At 38.7% G+C, this 15,942-nt stretch overlaps 2 protein-coding genes across 2 annotated transcripts in view; one reads left to right on the top strand and one right to left on the bottom strand.

Moving 5' to 3' along the window:
• LOC136238166 (uncharacterized) overlaps nt 1–5,414 on the bottom strand; it is a 72,220-nt gene extending 66,806 nt beyond the window's left edge. The window contains exon 1 of the mRNA XM_066028515.1: nt 5,287–5,414. The gene's annotated coding sequence lies outside the window, so the exon portion shown is untranslated. The remainder of the gene's footprint in view (nt 1–5,286) is intronic.
• The window catches only part of LOC136238643 (uncharacterized), a 277,251-nt gene extending 270,769 nt beyond the window's left edge, over nt 1–6,482 (top strand). Inside the window, exon 10 of the mRNA XM_066029211.1 lies at nt 6,405–6,482. Coding sequence (XP_065885283.1) covers nt 6,405–6,436 — 32 coding nt within the window. The 3' untranslated portion in view covers nt 6,437–6,482. The remainder of the gene's footprint in view (nt 1–6,404) is intronic.
• Nucleotides 6,483–15,942: the final 9,460 nt, after the last annotated feature.

Here is a 15,942-nt window from a genome sequence, read left to right as displayed (position 1 = left end):
AATAAAACAAAAACACTGCATCATGCATGCTACAACCACAAGAGAGTTGATTGAAGGTATATTTCAAATGTAGTGTTCTCAATAATTCGAGTTGCATGATGGCTAGAACAGTAGCAGAATCTGGGGTGAAATGGCCATTTCACTTTTGAATAATTAATACCAGGGAACATGCATATATCTACGGTACCACTCTAATGTAACGTAATCTTGTGAGAATGTGAGTGATTAAAAAATGAGCTAATTAAAGGGTGTGCACCCATTTTGCTCGCGAATATTCATCCCATATTGTTTAGGATGAATATTTGTTGGTGCCACACTTTTTAATTAGCTTGCTTTTTAATTGCTTGCACTCATGCAAGACATTATTTGAGTGGTACTGTACTACATATAATTATATTCTTCTCCCTAGTGAGGTATATCTGAGTAAAATGAATATGTTCTAATTTAACAAGCAAGCAAGCAAGCATATAAATACTTTAGATTGTGAACAGTAACTTAATCACTATACTTCATAACCATAACTAGTTACATGGGATGTAATAAATACTGTATTCTGCTGGTTAATAATGTACTTTCCTGCCAAAATATCAGAAGAAAACCATCTAGATCAGCCAAGCATAACTTGACTATGGTCTGCTTGATTTCTTTACTGTTCAACATCTTTTTGCATTTTTAAAATCTCCTACAGCAGCTACAATACATGCAACATGGACTTATCTTTGCCTTCCATTTTGCACATTCATGAACAGCATGTCAACGGCTTCTTGTACTAGCTATATAGCCTATCATATTTATGATTGGAATTTCCTACCCAAAGTACCGGGAAAAGCAGAAATTCTTTCCTTTGATGTGGTGTGCACTAGGAAATTATGTTACACACAAGTATAAAGAATAACTAGGAAGTTTTAATGTGAGTAGGGATCATACAAAAAGCAATGATACAAGAAAAGTATTCTTCACCTTTAGTTATTATTGTTCTTTAGGAATTTTAAGTTCGATTAGGGATCATAGCAAAAAAAGCTGGGAAACAAGGGAGGTTTCCAACACCTGCAGATATACTAGTGGACACTAATCCCTAATTCAGTCTATACCCATGACTAAATTAGGGTTTACAATGTCCACCAGTATATCTGCAGATATAGGCGACCTCCACTGTTTCCCAACTTTTTTTGCTATGATCCCTAATCAAACTTAATTTTGTGTGTTTAATTTTTTGTAAAATTATATATATATAGACTTTTTCCAAAACCATGCCCACTTTTAAAAAAAAACTATGGTAACCAACCAGCCACCATTTTGATTGGGGCCAGCACAAATAATCATGATTGTGCAGCATTAAATAGAGCAGTATTGTTGAACAACAGACATGGAAGTGTTTGCAGCTGTAGAATTAGTATTTTTGGTTAAATGCAGCTGGTTATCAGGGTTGAACAGGGCGCTAAACTTGAGGCAAAGCATCAACAACACTAATTACCTTGACTGCTAATACAAGACAGTACAGGTAGCTACTGTTAGCGTCTGTGTTCTCAGCTGCTGCTACAGCCACAAATTATCAACAGCCGCCACTGAAGAAGATTGAAGCCTCAGTAAGTGAATGAATACATGAAGCACTGCCTTGCAAGGTATGTACCACACACATTCCAGAAAACCACAGGGATGTGAATTTTCAATTGTAGAAGTGATATTGCTAAGATTTGGTCAACGTGGCTCACCAAGATCTCATGAGCATGTCCAATGACTGAGCAAAACCAATAGGAGTTACACACACACACACACACACACCTTTTGAATATTTGAACCAGTTTAAACAGAATTACAATAACTATAAGATACATAACGTTGCACACAATTTTTGGTTAGTACATCAGCTGGTAAGCCATTTGAAAACAGTATCTGGGAATACTATAAACTTACTGCAATTTACAAGTCAGCAAACAACAGTACCATCCAATGTGCTGTCCTCATTTCATGTAGCCCGGTATGGCATAATCAATTGTTTATGCAATATATCATGTATAATTAGTCATTCACTCCTTATCATATACTACGTGTAATATAGCTAGTGCTCTTGTGTAGTGCATCAGTGTACTGAGATAGCCATATGTATATGACGATGTACAACTAAAACTGATGACAATTAGAAATTATGTAAAAATCATATCCTCAAGTGTCTACTGGTTTGATCTTGTAATAGACCACTAGCTGCACTATGTCTTGCCTTTATCATATGTACTTGGTACATCATGCTATCTTCAGATAAGTGTGAGCAAGAGTGGTATGTATACTCACCACACTATACACTCAGTGACAGCTTTACACTTCAGTTTGTATAATAATTTAAGATGTAGCCCTTCCTCCATTATGGATAGCATATCCCTTAATGTTGAGCTTAATGTATTATGTTCTTAACATTTCCTATTTCCAGCAAGTACAACAGAGTTGTTCATTCCAATATTCTCATAGTAGCTAGTACTAGTGGCCAGGGGTAAGTCATGGTTATACACTGACTTGAATCTTCATAGGTATTCAATACCAGATAGTATCCGTGAGCTGTAGGTTTCACTACTTCTGTCTTGTAACAAGGTTGTGGAGAGTGAAAATTTAGCTTTCTTCACTACAGACCGGCTTTCAATTCGCCAAAAACAGCTGCTGGGTTTCAATTTCCAAGCTCAATTTATCTAACACTTCATCATTTCCTAAAAATACACTTCTCCTTTCCAAAAGAGCTAAACAATGGTGCTGCAAAGCAGTATGAAGGCACGCTACATACACTGGCCTCAATGAAAATGGCAGCGGTTCAGTTACCATGGCTTTTAAAAGGAAGGCGTGGTTTTGGAAAGAGTCTATTATGACTGGTGAGCCGTGCATACTGCATCAAAAGAATGGCACCAGAGTCATCCTTTTATTCACCTAAATTATTTTTATAAAACCACAAAAACCGCAAGACAAAATAATGGCTTGTGGGACCTTTGTGTGAAACATGTGAAGGCCAAACACTAAGCAAAATGTACCATTCAAAAGACCTCTTTTATCCTATTTATACATCTAAAATGTTTCACAGTCACATACAGAACTCATGTGCTGTGAAGCAAGAGTAGGGCTGTTTCTTCTTCATCATGCGAAAATAAAAGTTGTGTTACCATCTTGTTGTTAAATGTGATGACATCGTACCACGCTTGTCTGAAGGAATCAATCAGTCAGTCAGTCAGTTGGTTGGTCCATCCATCTGTCTGCCCATCAGTCTTCAGTCAGTCAGTAGAAAATTCCGTTGAATAATTTTTTTTAATTGTAGCAAGCTATTAGAAGCATTTATGGTTGTACTCAAGGCTTGGTTATATCTAACTAATACTGCCAAAGTGCCAGGAAGGTATTGTGAAGCTGGGTTTTGGGTGATAATTTTGGCCAGAAAAGCCCACACCTCCATGATCTCGACAAATTATATTGGTGAAGTTAAAGGATAGTGCTAAACAAAAGGATGGTGCCATATGTAGACTATGTCACATCAGCAATACATTGTAATTATCAATCCTGGGGACCATCTGTTTTATTACCATTCAAAAGATTATGCCCCTGTTGTTGAGGCAAATCATTCCAAGAATACGTCCCTGGGATCAGTATAAGACAAAGCAAGAATTAACTTTCGGCCAGCAAAGTCACCCACCTGCATTACCTTCCACCCTGCTGCCTCTAAATTCATTACTACTATAATTGATCACGTGCACTAGCATTTTGATGTTTAGACAAACTAGACAAGGTGGGAAAGTGTAACGATAATCTTTAAGAAGGCTTTTGATAATCCTTGTAGTGACAGATAGCCTGCTGTTGCTGTGATTTTGGGTGCTTCCTGATGACCGCCCACCCGCATCAAAATTGAAGAAGTGCTGGGACTGATGAGAAACTAGCAATCTACTTTGCCTGGCCTTATCAGAGGCCATTGATTAAACTCAGCCTTATTTTTGTAGCAGCCAGTGGGCTCAAAAAATCACCAAAGCGCTGTCACAGAGTGATTCAGTGCCGGATTCTGGTGATGCGAGTCATTCTCTAGTGATTCTGGTGATGCGAGTCATTCTCTAGTGATTCTGGTGATGCAACTCATTGTCTAGTGATGTGAGTGATTCTAGTGATGCAAGTGAATCAACGCTCATAAATCAATCACCTGCATCATTAGAATCACTTGCATCACTAGCCAAGGGGTCCTTCACCTCCAGAAATGTCGTCGATGACTATGGAAATTTGGCAATTTCTATTAGAAACATAGAAATTTTTGTTGGAAATTCAGAAATATTAGCTGAAACTTTAAATACATAAACCCGTACGATTAAAAATTTTAAAATGTTTGGCATCAAATTTTGATTATTTCATTAGTGTAAGTTATACTACATGGATTTACGTGTGTACATACACGAGGGCAGATGCAAGGAAGAGGGGTTACTGTCAATAGAAGACGTATAGCGCCATCTAGATTATAAGCGCACAATAACACTTGTCTGTAATCTGCTTCGTAAATTTGTGTATACTTTCGAGCTGATTCAATTCCCACAGTGCAAAGGCCACAGTGTAAGTCGTTTTGGTGTGTCCGTGGATTACTGACGAGTGTTTTATTCAAATTCCTGAGAGGTCACATGCACTGGCACCCTCACCCCAACCATGATAGAGTCATGACGGCTTACCAGACTGCTAGTGAACCATTCAGCTTGGCTTGAACCCATTCTGAAACCATAATACAGTAGCCTAAGGCACAGAATATACTACAAGTCAAGCTACAATTTCGTAGCACCCAAGAATTTCCAAGACAGAAATTTGGAAATTTGGTAGAAATTTCCATATCAGTTTCGAAATATCGCCGATGGATTTTGTATGTGAATGACCCCCCGTCACTAGCACTCAGTTTCAGTACGCCGTACGTGCACAGGTTTTCCGTATACTAATTACTATTGTTCATCAATTCCGTGTTTAAGGAGTCGTTCCTATCTGTAAACAATTATTGTTACCCCCCGGATCCACCACTCACCCACTCTGCTTGTGTATACACAACCGGCATCACTGACCTGTATGAATCACTCCAACTTCGAGTAACTGGTACTCCTAGTTAATCGCGTCAATGAGAGCTCGGGAGATTAGTTAGTTTCTTCTACGTATACGTAGATTGAGCAGATAGGCTAACTGATCAATTGATCCTTGTACATGTATCTGTGTATGGCCGTTCTGCGCATGGAAGTGCTTATGGTTCGGTGCGCAAATATTAAAACAGATCCATCAGTATTAGAAACACAACATTTCACTTACGAAATAGAAGATATGATATACCCGGTATAGTCTCGCGTGGCCAGACCCTACTCTCTGCACGGCGCTTTAGTCTCGTCCTCGCAGACCCATTCTCCAGGGTGGCGCTTATCTATTAGAGATTATAAGCGCCACCCCTGAGAATGGGTCTGCGAGGACGAGACTAACGGCGCTTATCGATTTGAGATTACCCGTATAGCCTTAAATATTTCGAGGGGGAAAATTTTCGCTGATTTTGCGAAAATTTTACCCTCGAAATATTTAGACCTCCATATAGCCTAATTGGGAGTGTATGTGTGGGTGGTGTAATGTATGCTATTGTCTTGCTTTGTGTTTATCTTGTATATTCTTGTATGCTTAGTTAGCTAGTTGTTGTTGTTTTGGTATCACTCCAACAAGGAGGAATGGCACTGTGCCAATTGTTGGAGACATAGCTATATGGTTTTCATTTACATACATCCACAATCATTCAAATACCAATATCATGCTATTCAAAGAATAAGCTTGATGATGATTATAGTATATATTACATATGGGCAATATAACATATGCATACAGTGGCGTAGCTACCATTGAGGCAACCGAGGCAGCTGCCTTAGTAAAAATTGCTCAACAATTCAGGCTGAGCAGCCTGAGTTTTGAGTGGCACCCTAATTTTCTACTCAAACGTTTACTAATACTAAGACAGCATTACTGTACCACACATAATAGAATCTAATCCAAAACAGCCAAGCCGTAAAAAAAGTGTGCGGCCCTCAGAAAGGCTATGGTGAAAAAAGATGCGAAATCCAAGGTGGCGGCCAAGAAATGGCTGTGATGGTAGGCTAATGGTAAAAATTTTAATAACGACAATTCAGGTGAATTTTTGTGCCGCTTCACAAAATTTACCTAAATTGTCATTATTAAAATTTTTACCATTAACCTACCATCACAGCCATTTCTTGGCTGCCACCTTGGATTTCGCATCTTTTTTCACCATAGCCTTTCTGAGGGCCGCACACTTTTTTTACGGCTTGGCTGTTTTGGATTAGATTTCATTTCTTTTTGTATTTGTATACCCCAAAGCCGGCCTATGGCCAGCTTTGGGACTTTTTTAACCTATGTTTTTTTCTTTACTACAGGAAGAAGTAAAGATGAAGTAGATGTACTTTAAATATTTTATCAGTAAATGTACAAATTATATATACTGTATAATACATATGTGACCGGATTTGCGAAAAGGGGTCTTCCACACACATCCAATTTGCCAACTTTGACAATTGATAACTTCAGATTGGAAAGAGCTATTGCCTTGAAGTTTGGACAGTGGTGAGCACCACCATAGCTGAATACATGGTGAAAAGTTCAGGTTAATATGTTACTTGAACACTGAGTTATGGTCTCCAACGGTTACGGAATTGGATGTGTGAGGAAGACCCCTTTTCGCCAATCCAGTCACATAATATTATATTGAATACAGAAATCTCCATGGTGGTTTCTTTGTAACTGAACACTCTACAAGGTGACTTCTTCTAATTGCTCTCTCTACAGGGTGAATTGTTTGTAGCTGAACGATCTACAAGGTAACTTCTTCTAGCTGATCTCTCTACAGGGTGATGTGTTTGTACCTGAATTCTGTATAGGTGATTTGTTTGCAGCTAAGCTCTTTACAGAATGGTTTCTTTGTAGCTGAACTCTCTAAAAGGTAACTTCTTCTAACTGATCTTTCTACAGGGCAATTTGTTTCTGGCAGAATTTTCTACAGGGTGATTTCTTTGCAGCTGAACTCTCTACATGGTGGTTTCTTTGTAGCTGAACTCTCTACAAGGTAATTTCTTCTAGCTGATCTCTCTACAGGGAGATTTGTTTGTAGCTGAACTATCTACAAGGTAACTTCTTATAGCTGATCTCTCTACAGGGTGATTTGTTCGTAGTTGAATTCTGTACAGGTGATTTGTTTGCAGCTGAGCTCTTTACAAAATGGTTTCTTTGTAGCTGAACTTTCTCCAAGGTAACTTCTTCTAACTGATCTTTCTACAGGGTGATTTGTTTGTAGCTGAACTATCTACAAGGTAATTTCTTCTAGCTGATCTCTCTACAGGGTGATTTGTTTGTAGCTGAATTCTGTACAAGTCATTTGTTTGCAGCTGAGCTCTTTACAGAATGGTTTCTTTGTAGCTGAACTCTCTACAGGGTGATTTGTTTGTAGCTGAAATCCCTACAAGGTAACTTCTTCTAGCTGATCTTTCTACAGGGCGATTTGTTTGTAGCTGAGTTCTCTACAGGGTGTTTGTTTGCAGCTGAATTCTCTACATGGTGGTTTCTTTATAGCTGAACTCTCTACAAGGTGACTTCTTCTAGCTGATCTCTCTACAGGGTGATTTGTTTGTAGCTGAACTCTCTACAGGTGATTTGTTTGTAGCTGAACTCTCTACAAGGCGATACTTCTAGGTGATCTCTCTACAGGATTCCTTGTTTCTAACTGAACTCTCAACAGGGTGATCTGCTCATAGCTGAACTTTCTACTGGGTGATTTGTTTGCAGCTGAACTCTCTAAATGGTGGTTTCTTTGTAGCTGAACTCTCTACAAGGTGACTTCTTCTAGCTGAACTCTCTACAAGGTGACTTGTTTCTAGCTGATCTCTCTACAGGGTGACTTGTTTCTAGCTGAACTCTCTACAGGTGATTTGTTTGTAGCTGAACTCTCTACATGGTGGTTTCGTTGTAGCTGAACTCTCTACAAGGTAACTTCTTCTAGCTGATCTTTTTACACTGCATATTTGTTTGTAGCTGAGTTCTCTACAGGGTGATTTGTTTGTAGCTGAACTCTCTACATGGGAGTTTCATTGTAGCTGAACTCTCTACAATGTGACTTCTTCTAGCTGAACTCTCTACAGGGTGACTTGTTTCTAGCTGAACTCTCTATAGGTGGTTTGTTTGCAGCTGAACTCTCTACATGGTGGTTTCTTTGTAGCTGAACTCTCTACAAGGTAACTTCTTCTAGTCGATCTTTCTACAAGGTGATTGAGTTTTTTGCAGCTGAACTCTTCACATGGTGGTTGCTTTGTAGCTGAACTCTCTAAAAGGTGACTTCTTCTAGCTGAACTCTCTACAGGATGATTTGTTTGCAGCTGAACTCTCTATGTGGTAGTTTCTTTGTAGCTGAACTCTCTACAATGTGACTTCTTCTAGCTGAACTCTCTACAGGGTGACTTGTTTTTAGCTGATCTCTCTACAAGGTGACTTGTTTCTAGCTGAACTCTCTACAGGTGATTTGTTTGCAGCTGAACTCTCTACATGGTGGTTTCTTTGTAGCTGAACTCTCTACAAGGTAACTTCTTCTAGCTGATCTTTCTACAGGGTGATTTGTTTGTAGCTGAATTCTCTACAGGGTGATTTATTTGCAGCTTAACTCTCTACAAGGTGACTTCTTCTAGCTGAACTCTCAACAGAGTGATTGATTTTTTTTGCAGCTGAACTCTCTACATGGTGGTTTCTTTGTAACTGAACTCTCTACAGGGTGATTTGTTTGTAGCTGAACTCTCTACAGGGTGATTTGTTTGTAGCTGAACTCTCTACAGGGTGATCTGTTCATAGCTGAACTCCCTATAAGGTAACTTCTTCTATATAGCTAATCTTTCTACAGGGAGATTTGTTTGTAGCTGAGTTCTCTACAGGGTGATTTGTTTGCAGCTGAACTCTACATGGTAGTTTCTTTGTAGCTCTACAATGTGACTTCTTCTAGCTGAACTCTCTACAAGGTGACTTGTTTCTAGCTGATCTCTCTACAGGGTGACTTGTTTCTAGCTGAACTCTCTACAGGTGATTTGTTTGCAGCTGAACTCTCTACATGGTTTATTTCTTTGTAACTGAACTCCTTGCAAGGTGACTTCTTCTAGCTGATCTCTCTACAGGGAGATTTGTTTGTAGCTTAACTCTCTACAGGTGATTTGTTTGCAGCTGAACTCTCTACATGATGGTTTCTTTGTAGCTGAACTCTCTACAAGGTAATTTCTTCTAGCTGATCTCTCTACAGGCCGATTTGTTTGTAGCTAAACTCTCTACCTAAATAGTTTCTTTGTAGCTGAACTCTCTACAAGGTGATTTCTTCTATAGCTGATCTTTCTACAGGGTGATTTGTTTGTAGTTGAACTCTCTACATGATAGTTTCTTTGTAGCTGAACTCTCTACAAGGTGATTTTTTCTGTAGCTGATCTTTCTCCAGGGTGATTTGTTTGTACCTGAACTATCTACATGATGGTTTCTTTGTAGCTGAACTCTCTACAAGGTAACTTCTTCTAGCTGATCTCTCTACAGGACAATTTGTTTGTACCTGAACTCTCACATGATTGCTTCTTTGAAGCTGAACTCTCTACAAGGTGATTTCTTCTAGCTGATCTTTCTACAGGGTGATTTGTTTGTAGCAGAACTCTCTACAAGGAAACTTCTTCTAGCTGATCTCTCTACAGGGAGATTTGTTTGTAGCTGAACTCTCTATACATGATTTGTTTGCGGCTGAATTCTCTACATGATGGTTTCTTTGTAGCTGAACTCTCTACAAGGTAACTTCTTCTAGCTGATCTCTTTACAGGGTGAATTGTTTGTAGCTGAACAATCTACAAGGTAACTTCTTCTAACTGATCTCTCTACAGGGTGATTTGTCTGTAGCTGAACTCTCTACAAGGAAACCTCTTTTAACTGAGCTCTGTACAGGGTGAATTGTTTGTAGCTGAACTATCTACAAGGTAACTTCTTCTAGCTGATCTCTCTACAGGATGATTTATTTGTAGCTGAACTATCTACAAGGTAACTTCTTCTAGCTGATCTCTCTACAGGGTGATTTGTTTGTAGCTGAATTCTGTATAGGTGATTTGTTTGCAGCTGAGCTCTTTACAGAATGGTTTCTTTGTAGCTGAACTCTCTACAAGGTAACTTCTTCTAGCTGATGTATCTACAGGGTCACTAGTTTGTAGCTGAATTCTCTACATGGTGGTTTCTTTGTAACTGAACTATCTATAAGGTGACATCTTCTAGCTGATCTTTCAACATGGTGATTTGTTTGTAACTGAACTCTCTACAAGAAAACTTCTTCTAACTGATGTCTAAACAGGGTGAATTTTTTGTAGCTGAACTCTCTACAGGGTGATTTGTTTGTAGCTGATCTCTATACAGGTTACTTATTTCTAACTGATCTCTTGAATTCTGTTCAGGGTGACTGCTCTATTAGGATGACTGCTCTATTAGAGTATCTCGATCTCGCACTTGCTACACCAAGTTGGATTTCGTGTTATAACTCCGTGGCTTTAAGTCTGATTTTTCTACACCATTGAAGAGCCTTTCTAAGATGATAACTCCATCTGTACAGCGATTTTCAAAGCATTACCCCAAGTGGTTTATCTGGTAGGCGTGGCAAGCATAATAATAATAATAATAATAATAATTAGCTAATCTCGATTGCATAATTGTTACATACTGTTGATTTTTTCGCTGTATCTTCCTGGTTTTTAGCTCGATTTCTTTCAAACCACAAAAGGTTTGAGGTTCAATAGTTAACCTATTCACCCACCGATTTTCAGCTTCTTCCCATACGCGGTTTACCCTGTAGGCGTGACAACATATTGGTGTTATTTTTCGTGCATAATCGCTCATAACTCTTTGCCTGTTTATGGTATTCCAGCCAAAGTTGGTACAGAGATGCGCCTTTATACCCCCCTTCTGTGTGCCAAATTTCAGGGCAATCGGATAACGCGTTCGCGTTTTATAGCAGTTTTTGTAAGTGTGCGAAAAGAGGAAGAAAAATAAGAAGAAAAAAAAACGAAGAAACTAAGCCAATTTTTGAAGTCGCATATCTCAGGAATGCCTGAAGCGATTTCGCTCAAATTTGGAATGTGGAGTACTGAAGTTGGAGGGAATGTACACAGCAAAATTTGTCTTGTTTCATCACGGCAGCACAGAGCTACGGAGGTGCGAAAATTGCGTTTTCTTTCTTCCTGTCAATATACTCACGGGGTTGCGCGCCGGCTTCTTGGGCCGCACGACACACTACCGTGTGTCTTGATCTATATGGCTGCAATACTAAGCAGGCCGGAGCCCATGGTGACAAAGTCCGGCATAATGGCGGCATTGGCTGGACCACTTTTCAGCTACTTGAATTTGTATCAGTCAAAAAGATCGAGATACTCAATAGAGCAGTCATCGTAATGTACTCTAATAGAGCATTCAGTATCGATTATAGCTACAGTTCATACACTGCTTGGTTTAAATCATTTACATTTATGTTAATTGTCTTTAAATTACTTTTCAATTGTTCCAATGAGTCAAATGCATGGCAGTGCATTGAGCTACTGAATTGATCACATCATGCATTAGCAGTTACAATCAAAAAATAGCTTCCACATGCCATTTCAAAGCATGTATTTTCAAAATTTTCCTTGAGGGAAGATGCCCTCATACTCCTAGTTTCACATGCAGCTGAATATCACATGAAAGAGATGATCTCCGACTTAAATATCACATCAGATCAATAAAAGTATAGTGTGCATGGCTATGACCTCGTTTGTTGCAGTCCATGGATGGCCTGACCTCTAAAAATATTTCCAGAGTAAGTCAACTTTTTGTGCTGAGTGAAATTAAACTAGTCTAATAATTGAAGCATGGTATACTGTAAGCTGGAGCATGCATTACTTATGACATGTAGAAAAATGCTCAGAGTTTTCTGAAACATCCAACCAGTTAATCAAGCTTAAAAGTGTTTGTGTATCAGTTGAGTCAGACCCTCTCAATTAGGTCAATATATAAACTTTGCCACAGTAAAACTTTTTTCCTGGCTACGCCACTGGCATACAATACACACATAACATCTTGGAGCAGTTTGTTCCATGGCTGAAGAAATTTTGTCTGATAGATGTAGTGGCTCTAAGTTTGAATAACTACATGATGTTTAACTTTGTATAATAAACATTCATTAGAAGCAATTGAGGTGTAGACCTAAACATTGTAGTTCTAATGGATGGTCAAAGGATAAAGACATCTGTGTCATATCAATCCTGAATCAACCATAATCTTGGCCTAAGTATTAGATTGTAACAGCTACAAGTATGCAGTGTACACTGTATATACACTACAAGCAGGAAATATACAGTCACTGTGGATTTTCATATTATTTGTGCTATCATAACTGTTACTATAACGGCTTGTGCAGGCTTATGTGACATTCAAGCTTGATCATATTTGCTCATGTTATACTTCATTTCAAGCTTAGACCAAATAATTAAACACCTTACCAATTTTGAAGTCAGTATATTTCATAGCTATTAGTAGGCATTCCAGTATCCGAGATTTTTAAATTAAAAAATTCTCCGTATATTCCCCATGCAATAGAACTCTGGCACAAAATAACAACTCGTGTTTAACTTGGGATTGCTCCGTCATCCGAGCTCCAATGAGGATTAAATTTGCTGTGGGGTTTGTCCACACGCTGATCATCATGAAAACAAGAGTTAATAATGGGAGAGGAGAGTATCTAACGCAATAAAGAGCCGTTACAAATGATTCGGCGTGATTCAAAGGGCTTCTCTCCGTAAACCTTTGTAAATTATCGAATACCATACAGGTGAAAAATTACTGTGATCGTCACGTCTGCTTCATGCGCCAGTGCAGCCGTATTGTTGAATATCGTTTGCAGTAGTGTGGAGAAGAAGGTAAGTGTTCAAGCAAGAATTCTCACATGGCGGAATCCGTTACGCCCAATCGTGCGTATGCTTTTCCAGCAACTTCGAGGCTTTTTGTGCGTAGAGGCGAGAAAGACGACAGATACGAGGACTTAGACAAGGAGGGAGATAGAGGTGAGGAAGACGATAGAGGCGAGGACTTGGGCAAGGGGGAAGATAGAGGCGCTACTGCTTTCATAATCTTAACCAGTTCAGTGCGATTCTTCTTCGGCAGCACCTTATCTACTCGTCGCTTCTTTTTGCTTGCATTGTCCGGCGCTGTCTTGCCATCACCACCATTTGTTCCTTTTCGCTTGCTGCCTCTCTTTGTTGAACGCTCTTTTGCACACGCTTTACTTGCACTCGACGCCATAGTACTTAGTTGATACTCACGTGTGAACACATTCGATACCAAGTATTTTTATTTGCTAATGCGTGCGCCCTTCGTAAATGCTTTCACATGTTAACACATCTGATGGAAGCCCTTTGAATCACGCTGAATCATTTGTAACGGCTCTGTATTGCGTTAGACACTCTCCTCTCCCATTATTAACTCTTGATGAAAATCTTAGCTTTATCGTGTGCGTTACATGTAAGTAAGTTTTGTGTTGTTTTGTAATCTTTTCAAGCCTTGTAATGTATGTAGAATACTTCAAAACTTTAAAAAACGTAGTGTCGGGTGGAAGGTAGTCACTGATGCTTACTTTAAAGTGCGTAGTTACTTCGCTAGGGTTAGCGATTTTGAGCTCCAGAGCAATTTTGCTCAAAAGTATTTACCACTTCAAAGTCGGCATAACAATGCCATAATTGAAACCACAACTCCACCTTAGGTATTGTTGCATCATTGTGGCACCTCCACTTTAGTTGTTTACCTTTATAAGTTGTTAACTTGATGTTTTTACTTACTTGAGATGGCCACTTGCCTATGGGTATACACCATTGTATTGAGAAGTGTGCAATAGGTGAAACATATTTGCTCACCACAAAGCATACAAAGAATGCTGAGATCCGATATTACCTGAAGTTACTCTCATTACATGTACAAACTTGCAGCTAGAAGCAACTGCAGTTTCAAGATAGTCCAGATTGCTAGATGGCTTCCTGATTCAATTGTGCCATTTTTCCCTTTAAAATGTATGGGGAGCCCTGGAGAAAAAATGTACCTTTTTTCAGTTTTTAAGCACTGTGCATGCCAAAGTAGCTAATTCCAACCCCACAAACTATATGTTTCTGAGATCGGCAATCAATATTCTATTTATTGAGCATATAAAAAGCCCATTTTTCCAAAATTTAAAAATCGGCCTGGAATGCCTACTATTAGCTATGTACTGTACGTGAACCATAGGCGGCGGAAAGGGGGGGCTTAGCCCCCCTCAGAATGATATCACACGAAATTATCTTTCTTGGGGTGGGGCTGAAAACCGTGATAAAGATCGAGATACTCTAATAGAGCAGTCACTCTAATAAAGCAGTCACAGTGTTAGAGTAGTGTGTAGCGAGCTATGTAAGGATTTTTATGTAGTTTATTAACTATAAAGGCGTAGCTGGTGAGGTGGGCAGCTATTGTCAACTGGTTGTGACCTTTTCTTTTTTTTTTGGTCTCACCTTGCCAAACCAGAGGCAATGTAGCTAGTGCCTGGTCAGCCCCCCCTTCATATCAACTACTTCCTCCGCCACTGACGTGAACAATTTTGTTCCCACAATGTCAACATCACATTACTCATTTCACCTCATTCTTCTCATATACTTATAAATAGCTGTCACAATTGTGTAAGTTTAGCCATTCATTATTTGAAGTTGCTTGAATATAACTTACCACAAATTAATTTGATATGGTATTAATATTACTGTAGTTTGTCACCCGGCCTGTCAAAACCAGCCTGACAGCCTTTCAAATTAACACAACTTGAAAAATCACAACCTGTCTTATAAATAAGCTAGCAACTGCAAAATTATGTTGGCATAAAGCTGTTGCATAGATCACAATTAAATAGATTCATAGAAGAATGTATATAAAGTTATGAGTTACTAAACTGGAAAGGCCATACGTAAGACTGCCATGGTTTTAGCAGATTTAAGGATATTGATGTGACTGCAGTTGATGTATAAGGAAATTTTCAATAACACTAAATAGATCATTGCTGAAATTTTTATGGGCCATGTACTTAATTTTGTAATATGATGTTTATGGGTGTCTACCTACTTTCAGGTAAACATTGATATTGTTAGATAATTTCCAATAATTTATGTTTGGCAGATGTTACATTTATGACATTCATAATAACACATTGTTTATCCTACAAGTTGTAAGAAACTATTTCCCTTTGTAATTGTTTTCCAACTTGGTAATTAAACTATGTATAATATGGTAATCATTATGTAATAATATAATAAATGTTGTACCCTTAAAGTTTTAAGAATGTGCGTGGCCTTAAACTTTGTCTGTAGTTAAGTCGGTCTAACTGCCTATAATATATCAATGGCCAGGTCTGACATTTGATAGCTACAAAGTTTCCAGACCATCCACTGTGATTTGATTTATATGTTTACCCTCCAGGAAATTGGCTACAGTTGCTCTTCCTTGCCCGGAGGAGTGCATTACAAAAACATAATTATACACATAAGTAAGAAAAACAACATAACTATAACAAAAACAACCAAAACTGTAGCTAGCTAACTACAACACAAAAAACAATAAAAACAAAACTACAGGGGCGGATCCAGAGTTTGGAAAGAGGGGGGGGCACCTTGCTGAAAAAAGTTGAAGAGCATGCAATTTCTTGAGGGGGGGGGGGTGCCCCAAATGTCCCATCCTGGATCCGCCATTGAACTACACACACATACAATCAATAAAGTAGTCACAGTACTACTTAATGGTATTCTTATATACTCATTAAACTGTAGAATTAAAACAGTTGGTTACCAGTGGTGGCACCATTTAATTACTTGATAACGAAACATTGCTGGGTGA

This window comes from Dysidea avara, chromosome 11, assembly GCF_963678975.1.
Source record: "Dysidea avara chromosome 11, odDysAvar1.4, whole genome shotgun sequence".
NCBI classification, from domain to species: Eukaryota; Metazoa; Porifera; class Demospongiae; order Dictyoceratida; family Dysideidae; genus Dysidea; species Dysidea avara.
The sequence above is the reverse complement of the archived record's forward strand: the minus strand, read 5'-3'. Positions and strand labels throughout refer to the sequence as shown.